General features: G+C 33.4%; 1 protein-coding gene across 1 annotated transcript; it reads right to left on the bottom strand.

The window, feature by feature from the left end:
- Nucleotides 1–1,150: 1,150 nt before the first annotated feature.
- On the bottom strand, nt 1,151–5,669 carry LOC149528269 (putative aquaporin PIP2-8). Its single transcript, XM_089811693.1, has 4 exons — nt 5,340–5,669; nt 3,187–3,482; nt 2,933–3,073; nt 1,151–1,664 (listed from the first exon to the last, which is right to left on the bottom strand). Exons 1-4 carry the CDS (start codon nt 5,614–5,616, stop codon nt 1,539–1,541), a joined length of 840 nt encoding a protein of 279 aa, XP_089667819.1. The 5' UTR covers nt 5,617–5,669; the 3' UTR covers nt 1,151–1,538.
- Nucleotides 5,670–11,329: the final 5,660 nt, after the last annotated feature.

Genomic DNA, 11,329 nt, shown 5'->3' on the forward strand with positions numbered 1-11,329 from the left:
CTTATTATTTATTCAACAATTCATTATCCAATTCACTTTTCATTTATAGTTAATTTTCATATTATTTGTGGTGAATGATAGTATCAGTATCCTTAAAATATCAGTTATAATTAACAACTGTATTTGACATACAATTCATGTAGTATTTAGTATTTACAATTTTGCTATTCTACTAATTTGCTAAAGTTCCATTTGAAATATAGTTCTTATACATATTTTCATGACTAGATCTTTCTAGCACTATATGTATATCAGCACCACCCCCACAACCCCTCTTTGCTATCCCCCCAATGTCCCCTAACTTAGGACCTTTGTACCCCATCTCCAAAACTCATCACCCATCATCAACAAGTGGTGGAACACTGGTAGATATGAAGCAATGAATAATCACAAAAAATATATTGTTTAGTTTTGAGCATGACACTTTTGAAAGGGATGGAAATGTTATGATCATATTATTCTATAGTCCAAAATGCAATAAGGATAGCATTTCTTACATGTTTAAAAGTTTTATTTAGTGGTCTTCATTATTCCTTCAGCTCAATCGGGATGAAGGGGTGCGTCCCTAAATTGTTGTGCCTACAAGTAAGGAATTAAAAATGCTGTTCCAAACCACCTTAAATTAAATTTTTATATGCATATATGTTATTATCTTGTGATTATATGAGCTCACCCCATTGAAGTGGTCTACCATTCAACTTATTTTTTGCATTTACTTCTAAGAGATATTATAACAATAGAAAATCAAATATTCAGGCATGGTCTTTTAAGCAAGCAGAATCTGTTACCTAGAATTTGTTAATCTAATTATATCCAATTCGTTATGGTATCTCTCCTCTCAATATATTATTAGCCATAAACTTTAAGAGTGAACCAGGTTTTATTATATCGTGTGCATAATGGCCATTGTTCATTTCTAAAATGGTAATTATGCTAGTAGCCAGATCAATTTACATCCATCATACTTTTCATTAAATCAATCATATAATTGTTCCTCCTCCAGGGTTGCAACGATCAGCTATCTTTATGAAATAGCAAGTAGGAAAAAAACTTCATATATATTCCTCTTTTAGTCACATACATCAAATTCACCTAGGCTTATACCTGACCTCATCTGTTGGGGTAAGCCAAAGGGTTGACCATAAAGGAATTTCCAAATATATATGATTATTTTTATTATATTTAAAAATACTGCCTTATATCCATTATGCTTTTCATTACATCAATTGTGTAATTGTTCCATCTTCAGGGTTGCAACAATCAGCTATCTTTATGAAGCAGCAAGTAGAAAAATAACTACATATATATCCCTCTTTTATTCGTACACATCAAATTCCCCGAAGCTTATACCCAGCCTCATCTGTTGGGGTGAGCCAAAGAGTTGACCAGCATAAAGAAATTTCCACATATACATGGTTTTTTTTCATTTTATTTAAAAATACTGCCTGGCTAGACATATACAAGCCTCAAATGAGTTTCCTCTTATTTATAATTTTTAAGAGAGCTTTTTATCATCGATGCCAAGTCTCAAAGGATTTTTATGCTAGAGTACTCGGTTGGCTACGACGAGACCCAAAGGCCTTGATCCCTCCTGCTCGAAGCACGTACTGGTGGTAGGCTGCAGCAGCTGTAGCTCCAACCAATGGACCCACCCAAAATATCCACTGCAAATACAATATATGAATCAATATGAAAAGAAGTTATAAGCAATCACATATGAGACTTCATTTCCTGGTTTTATCTTGGTAAAGATTAGGATGTTTGTGTATGTGTGCTTTTGTGAAGGGTATTTTCTGCCTAGATCTAAACTACCGGAAGAAAAGAAAGATATAATTATGTCATGGTAAATAGTGACAGTTAATGGATCCAAAGCTGGTTTTGTTCAAGTTGAAAATCATATTTTGGAGAAGTAAAAAGATCCATCCAAATAAGAATTATGGACTTCAAAATTGAATCGATCTGTACTCATATCCATATGTGATGCAATTGCAAATTAACATTGCATCAGCCAGCAAGACGAATGTTATAGAAATATCTGTTTTAAACTAAATAGAAAATATATACTACAAAGATTATGCCTACTTGTAAAATATTTGCTCCTTTTAAGTGGGCATTTTACAGTGTACGATTCCCCTTGTACAGAGACAGAGAATTGAAGAAGACTAAAATAATATCAACAGAGGAGGTTTCATTATCCAAAATCTTATTACTAAAGTAGGCCATGGCTGCCAGTGGGTTCAATGCATAGTCACTTAGAGACAGGGAGGCTTGGAGACCGATACCAATTTTGCTATGGTTATTTTTTTTGATTTTTTTTTTATGGAAGGTTCAGATTTGGGAAGCAATCCAATGAGACACGAAGTCTGCGAGCTACCAACCAGCGAAGACTACACTGATATGATTAATTTTCCTAAATAGAAGATGGGTACTAGGAGATGTCAATACCCTTTTAGTTTAATTTAAGAATTTCTCAAAATAGTCACAACATAGAACTTTAAAGTCAAGAATCATGGAATTTTTTAAAGATTGAACTCTGAACATCAGCTAAGATTTTATAGGGTGCATTCCTTTAAGCATCTTATAAATTACGTGTCCTATGACAATGCTGTGTAAATGCTTAAAATTTAAAAATAAACACTTGAACCTCAGATACGCAATCTCATCAAATGGCATCACTGCAAACCAGCAGGAGGTTTAAACAACAATTTTTTTTGAAAGCAAATGTAAATGCAAGCCTGGTGGAAGTCTTATGTGCACTTGCCACTCTTCTAGGGCACCTTTTAAAATGAAATGGACAAACATAAGCATATTGGTGGTACGCAGAGTTCAATGTTTAGTGTTTCAAAACAGAGCTTTCAAGTATTAAAAATTATGTTTCCTTGATAGAGTTCAGTGCCTTCAACATTGAGCCAAACTAAAGAGGCTCTGTTACCTGCTCTCCCAAGGGTTGTTTACGGCCATAAATAACAGCTGGACCAAAGCTCCTGGCAGGATTTATGCCTGTTCCAGTAATAGGAATGGTGGCAAGATGAACCATGAATACTGCAAACCCAATTGGCAGTGGAGCCAACACCTGAAAGAAATCATTATAATCGTTAATCACAAAAAGAAAAACGAAACACATGTTGATTTGAGAAGGAAATTATCATAAAAACAAACACCATGAAAGCATAATATTATTCTAACCGGGACATGGGAGTCCCTGGCTTTGCGTTTAGGATCTGTGGCCGAAAAGACTGTATAAACCAAGATAAAAGTTCCAACAATCTCAGCTGCAAGGCCTGCTGTCTTTGAATATCCGTTCTGGACGGTGTTCACTCCTCCCCCTCCTGAAACATAAGAGCCCTTCTGAAACCATTCTACTAGTGCAACTCCGCATATGGCTCCCACACATTGAGCCATGATGTACATAAATGCACGGGGTAGTGACACCTTCCGGGCAAGAAATAAGGCAAATGTGACTGCTGGGTTAATGTGCCCTCCTGCAACCATAAACACATTTAATTCAGATGTAGTAAAACTGAAACAGAACTTCATGTATAAAGAATGCATAATTCCTGAATTGGATTGATCTTCAAATAACATTCAAAGATATGTCCTAAGATGGATGGTGCATATTATAGGAATATGTTCAAGAATGTGAAGCTCAACTACCAGCCCCTCACAAGTTCTGTTTTTCCTGTAGCATGGATTGAGCTTCCAACTACTCTATTTTGTAGGATTAAATGTAAAGTACAATATATTTATGAATTAGAAGAAAATATTCAAAAATGAAAAGCTACTAGAACATACAATTCATATATTTTAGGGTGTTCTGTTCACAGTGAATCAAATAGCAATGGTCTTTTAGGTTCAACCAGTAGTGCAATAGAATATCATGAGAACCTAATCACACCATGAGATCAATCCTATAGCATAACCATTCAATTCATATATCTCATCCAAAAGGTCCATCATTAGCAAATAAGATGAAAGAACATATCAACTTCAGGAATGTCTCTGTTTCCCAATAAGTTAATAATCTACTTTATTCTTTTGATTCACATTTCTTGACTAAGATGAAAGACGATATCAATTGAATAAGAATATGTTCAAGCACAAAAATAAACTCGCATTCTGAAGAATCTACATCTAATCTCGTCCTAAATAGTTTGGCCCTCAAATTCGACACTCTATGAGTTGTTTTGTAGAGTTTTGAACATATCCAAGTTTGCCAGGCTGATGATAATTTTCTGGAGTTCTATACATTTTTTGAATTTGTTGCTAGTTTTGAGAGTTCAAACTATACTATTATTTGAATGACTTTAATTTGCAATTTTTATATTAAAAGAGGGGTAAATTTTTTTATTGAATATCAAAGAAAACAGAACAACAGAAGAAACAAAGAGAACTACAAAGATTTATCCTGGTCCACAAGTTGATCCAGCATCTGAGATAAATCAAGGGGAAGCATCCTATGATTAGTAATGTTCCAATCCGACACATATTTTGAAGCTTCATTTTGTAATTTCCTTGAGATGTAAATTACTATAATTCATGCATTTTACTTGCTCTCTCTTAGCCAAAGACTTTCGAATTTATTTATAGTAGTTTGTAAGCTTGCAAACTAAAATTCACATATAAATAAATGAAAATGGATAGCCCATCAACCATATGGTTTCACGATGTTTCGGAACAACTCAGGTCTGGGGATGTCCAAAAAATATGGAAGAAGAAATGTTATCCCTTGTATCAAGCCTGTGTATACTTGTGGCAGGGCTGTAATGGTAAAATATAATGTCTCTTTATGTACACAGATTATAAAATATTCATAACTTGGACAACAGAGGAAGTGAAAGAATTATAGATTTTAGGTTGGTTTGTTCTCGTGGGAATAGATATGGAAGAATTGAGCAATACAAATACTCGTGTTCTAAATTTCTTATTTTTATATTGGACCTATCTTCACAGTGTTGTGGAAACAACTAAGCAGAGATGTTTGAATTGACATTTCAGATCATTCTTGTAAATCCACACAATTGATATCAGAAGATTCTCATAATATATACTATTATATCACATTCCACACGCGCACACACACAGACACAGAGACACATAGGAATTGCCCAGCTATCATCACAATTTCAGTATGGAAATTTAGTTTCAGCATCCGAATCTTCTACTATTACGAAGCCCTGAAGCTTGGAGTTTTCCATTTCATCACAATTTCATAGACACCCAAATTTTCAGGACTCATATAGAATATGGAGGGTTGTATGGAAAGTAGCTTCAGCATTTAAATCTTCTACCATTATGAACTTCTTTAATGCAACTTCGTAAAATCTAAAACTAAATTGTACCTGAAATTCCTGCAGTGCAATACACTAGAAGGAATATCATTCCCCCAAAAGCCCAAGCAACTCCAAGAGGCCCAATCCCCTGGCAATTGGCACTATTCTTCTGGCTCCCTATTACGGCCGAGATTGTTATGTAGAGAAAAAGCAATGTAGCCACAAACTCTGCAATAATGGCCCTGTAGAAGGACCATAGGCCGAGTTCTTTCCTGTCCAGAAGAAGGGCAGGAGGAGGATCCTGGTAATCCTTTGTTTGTTCCCCTTGTCCCATATCCACCGCCATCTTCTTAGTCTTTTCTTTACACTAAATAAACACACTAGTGAACAAACCAGCATACTATACACTATTGCAGAAGGGATTATATAGGTTTGCTGGCCAACCCAACTCTTTTCTTCTATTTAGGGGATGAATTATAACGTAGCTTGGACTTCACAGCATACAGTATTTGTAGTTGGTAGAGGGACCCTTTGCCTCACTGTTTAGACAACCTTGCTTTTAAGATAAAATATACTTATCTTTTACTCTTGAACTTTGCATTCGAATATACTTCATGGTTTTGAGTGAGCACTTCATTAAGGTACGGATGTAGACTACCGTGTATACATTGTTGGTCAATTTCAGATTTCTTGTGTCCCTGTTCCATCAATCATTGCGGTAAAGGGGTTACAAGTCAATACAAGTAATAAAATGACATTGTCTCACAATGCAGCAAATCATCTTCAAGACGATGATAAATCATTTCATTGCTTCGTTTACGAATTTCTTCAAACTAATATACGAGGATTTAAGTCTTTGAATCAAATTTATGATATAATTTCTGAGGTGTATCTCACGTAATATATATATATATATATATATATGATTATTGAAGGTTTGGTTATTGTAATAGTTAAAAAAATATGTTCATGCCTTTTTTCTTATGTTTTGAGTTCATGGTAATTAAGTTTGTACTTCTAGCTATTAACATGTGGTTATATAAGATTGATATATGATTTTGGAAATTAATTCATTAAAATTGACTTATGTATTATTGATCTTTATATCTTCCAATCTATCTACAATCTTGTAAAGTGTTTGATTATATCAAATTATTCATGTACTTATAGATGTTGATACCAAATCTCAAAATTCGAACCTTCATCAACTTTTCATAATGGTCAGTACTAGTTGACTAAAGTGTAATAACTTCAAATTGTATGTTGGGGTAATGTATTTAACATTAACCCTTGTTTTAAGGAATTATTTGGAATTCATTTGCATCTAGATTCCTAATAATGCATTGATTTAAAAACTATACCAATTTTGTATTCTCATGCATTTTCATTGTTCTCAATCTCGTTTCATTGTTGTTCAATCAATTCAGCTGTAGTTTTGAATTACAACATGACCTCACAATTCAACATATTCTCTAAAAATGATTGTAAATTATTCCTTAGAAAATATTGTACGTACACATTTTTCTTTATTAAACTCACAACACATGCACAAAGACAAACATGTTTTAATCAAATGCATTTTGCTAGTTTAGATCCATGAGTCAAAAGTTAAGGTCTAAGCATGTGTTCATACCTACACTTGTAGAAAGCACCTTGACTTTTGTGGTAGTGAATCAAAAAACTTCACAATTAGTTTTTCAAAATCAATGATATTCATCATATAGGTTCTAAAGTCTTGGTGTCATGATGAATGCAATTCTTATATCCATGGAGTGATGTAAACATAAAAACCTGAAGCTAAGCATATTTGAATTTAATTTGTTCACATTTATCATATAATTAATTTCACTTATTTAATATTAGCCCTAACTCCTAAAATGATGTTACTTCTTTTGTGCAATTGCTTTGATTGTTTAAATAGCCTTAACTATTTTACTTCATGTTTTTTATGAATCAACTTATATTACATTGCTTATAATATTAGATCTAATTTTGAACTTAGGTTGTATTAGATTTGCCTAGGGATTAGACTCATTCGGTGTCATACTTATGTAGTCTCATCCATCCACCTTCCGATACAATATGTTTCTTCATATTATAGTTATATTGTGTATCTCGACATGGTACTTTATGTTTTGGGTTGTCGTAAATTGAGTTTATCTTTTATGTATGAACTAGTGCATAATATGGATATAAGATCATTATCTATAATTATTAATTTTCATAAATCTTTCTTCATGTTTGCATCTTCCATCTATAAATCGACATCAAATGCACAAGTGCCTGGATTATATCAAACTCTTCAATTAGAAGTTGACTAAAGTGCTTTTTTTTTATGGAGTTTCTCCACGAAATATTTGTAGCTACTGGATATGGGAGCACAAGATTTATGATTGAACCTATTTAGCTAAGAGCCAAGGATTGAAGGGGTATCCATTTTGCCAAATTTCAAAATTAAAACATTTACCAACTTTTCATAAGAGTTATTAAGAGTTGACTGAAGTGCAATAATTTTATTTTTGATGGAGGTCCTCCATGAAATATTTGTAGCTACTCGATATTGGAGCACAAGCCTTATGATTGAACCTCTACTATGAGCCAAGGACTATGTGCAATTATTTTAAATTACATGTTATGATAGAAACATATTTAATTATTGACTTTGTTTCTAATGATTTTCTAGGATGTATCCACATTTAGGTTTTGGAGAAAACCTATTGAACACATTTAGGTAAAATAATGAATAAGCTAATTGCTGGTTATAAAGTTGGAGAAGGTTGTGGTTGTAGAGAAAGTAACATAATTGAGTGTGATTTAGCTAGAGAAGAGTGTTGGGTATATTGATGAGTTACAATACTTAATTGGATCCAATCATGCAAAGGTAGTGCAAATCAAAAATCAGTTTCTTTTTGTTACTCTTCATCCATTTTAACAACAAAATCCTTTAATAGGGTGGATCCTAATAGATCCCTAATGTAAAGTCCTCTAACTAGTTGGAATTTGAAAGAGTGTTCAAAATCGTCTAACAAGGTTGCTCCTGATAAGGAAAAGACTTTAATAGGTCTATAGGTAAATCCCTTACCGTGGTAACACTTAACGATGTTGATTGTAACCCTCAACTAGGAAAGCTCTTCATAGGGCATATTCTAGAAGAATATAAGATTTGTGAGCATCATCTCACATCGTAGTTTACACCCAAATTGGGTTTCCATGAGATAAATCTGGTGTCTACATTGTTTGGTTGAGTTATTTTTGGTTACATATTGTTTAAAGTCTATTTTACTTTAAGTTGTTGATTGAATGTTTGAGAGGTTAGAGGTTAAAGAAGTATTGGCCAGTTTGATTTATTGACTTTGAATTCGATTTGGTGATTACTAATTCAACCCCTCCTCTTAGTAATCAAACTTGTATTAAAAATTGGTATTAGAATTTTGTTTCTCTGATATGGAAAGCCTAATAGCTAGCAGAAGAAGATCTTGAAGATGTATAGGAAGGACACACCTAAGTTTACAAAGGATAAATTTCAACACATGGGTAAATAGAATGAGAGTAAATATGTCAGGTCTTCAAGAAAAAACATTAGATCATCTTACAACAAAGTACACTGTACCTAATCGAACCCTAACTGTAGAAGAAAGAAGAGAAATAATGATTCATAAATCTATGAGGATAGATATTGCAAGTTCTATGTCTATTATTGAATTTGTAGATATCAAGGATATGGACAATGCAACAAATATGTGCAATTAACTGATAAAATTCTATAGAGACAATTGATGTCAAAGGGAGAAACGAATAGAGAAACAAATTATTAATAAATGCTACTCAAAGGGAGAATGTTTTATATGAAAATATATGAAAGAGAAAGATACATGAATGAATGACTTGTTACCTTTGGCATTGTTGTCAAAGGGGGAGAGATTGGTAATGGGAGACATATGGGTATGGAAGCGAGTAAAAAAATGAGAGAAAAATTGTGTAACAGGCAACCATGAGTCAAAGCACAATGAGATAAAGTAGGAAGAGAAAAGCAAAGAGATGAAGCATTATCTTTGGGGGAGTACATGAAAAATGACAAAAGCTATAGACAAATGGGGAAATATTATTGTGTTACAGAGTGGTATTATGCCAATGAGTGTTGTCATCAATGCCAAAGGGGGGGATTTTTGACATAACTGATGCATAATGATGATAATTGATGAAAATATTATTGTAGTGATGTTACATGATGATTTGATGAGGAATTAGTAAAAATTTGATAACAGGTAAATCAATTATTTGGTTGTCATTAATGTCAACTATTTGACTAAGTGTTTTTAGCATGTTACTAGATACTAATTGAGTAAATGATGAGTTGAAATATGAATTAAGTGTTTCTATTCTACGTCAAGGTTATGAGCTATGTGTCATGATGTTATGTTTATGAAAACACTCATTTATGTGAAGAATTGAGTAAGATATGGATGATAAGATCAAATTGGGTAATTGCTAAAATAGTCAATAGGAATTTATGTCTGATCAGTGTTATATCCGCTGGATCACTTATAGGATATGATTGGTGATGATGTGAAGATGATGTGGTTAAGATAGAACCTTATAATGTTCACAGGTAAAGGTAGTTTGTTGATCTAGAAGTGATGCTAATAGGAACATGTAAACTAGATGAACATGATGATTAGGTAAGCACACAAAGTTTACATAGGTGAATGAAGAGAAGGTGATGAATACTTAAGGAGAGGTCATGAGATTTGATTTTTTATAGGGATTGTTGATGCTTTTCAAAGAGCAAGAATGTATTTACTAGTGGGAGGTTGGTGCCTCCATCCCCTCTAGGTGAAGGTATCATTCAACATAGACTAATTTTTTGTGACATGTGCTTAACCACCTCCCATGGATCCTTGTCCCAAGTTGTTGTGATGTTCATTAACAACTTGAGATTTTTTTGTAACAATAGTGGTAATTCCAACAAGTGGTATTGGAGCATTGGGTTACAAGTTGAAATTCCTTGAATCATGCTAAAGGGGATTGTTGGGAGGTTGGTGCCTTTGTTCCCTTTAGGTGAAGGTACCATTAAACATAGACCGATTGATTTGTGACATGTGCTTAAACACCTCCTATGGATCGTTGTCTCTAGCTATTTAGACATTCATTGGAAGCTCAAGCTTTTGGTATAACAATAAAAGTGATTCCAACATTTATGTGATTTGTGGAAAATATTTGACGACATATTGATCGTGGTATGTGATTTAGGAGGATTTCTCAAGAAGTTTATTTTTGGTCAAAAACACTTATGATATGGAACAATTTCCAAGGTGAATTTTGATTGCGAGCTAACACAGTGAAGAGAAAATAATTTATGGATGGTTGGACGAGTTGCATTGTATTAGAATCATTTTGTATTTTTGGATATAGGGTTTGTTAAGGAAATAGAAATAATCCTACTTAAGGGTAAAATAATGAAGAAACTAATTGCTAGTTATGAAATTAGACAAGGTTACAATTACAGAGCAAGCAATAGAATCAAGTGTGATCTAGCTAGACAAGTGTATCGGGTATTATGATGAGTTAAAATGCTTAATTGGATATGGTAATACATATCTAGTGCAAATTACATATCATTTTCTTTTTATTACTCTCTATGAATTGTAACAACAAAACCCCTTAACAAGGTGGATCTTAATAGGTCTCTATTGTAAAATCCTCTAATTGGGTGACATTCAAAAGAGTGTTCAAAATCCTCTCACCGGGTTGCTCTTGACAAGGAAAATATTTTAATAGGTCTATGGGTAAATCCATTTATAGGGTGGCACCTAACAATGCTAATTGTAACCCTTAATCGAGCAAGCTCCTCTCAAGACTTATTATAGAAGAGAATTTTTTTTTGAGCATCATTTCACACCATGGTTTTCACCTAAATTGCGTTTCCATGAGATAAATCTAATGTCTACATTGTGTGGTTGAGTTATTTGTGGTTGCATGTTGTTTACAATCTATTTTACTTTAAGTTTTTGATTAAGGGATGCAAGGTATTAAAAGGGCCCTGAAACCCAACACAAGGC

The sequence above is a fragment of the Cupressus sempervirens genome, chromosome 11 (assembly GCF_028749045.1).
Source record: "Cupressus sempervirens isolate cs-2001-9-10 chromosome 11, ASM2874904v1, whole genome shotgun sequence".
Classification (NCBI taxonomy): Eukaryota; Viridiplantae; Streptophyta; class Pinopsida; order Cupressales; family Cupressaceae; genus Cupressus; species Cupressus sempervirens.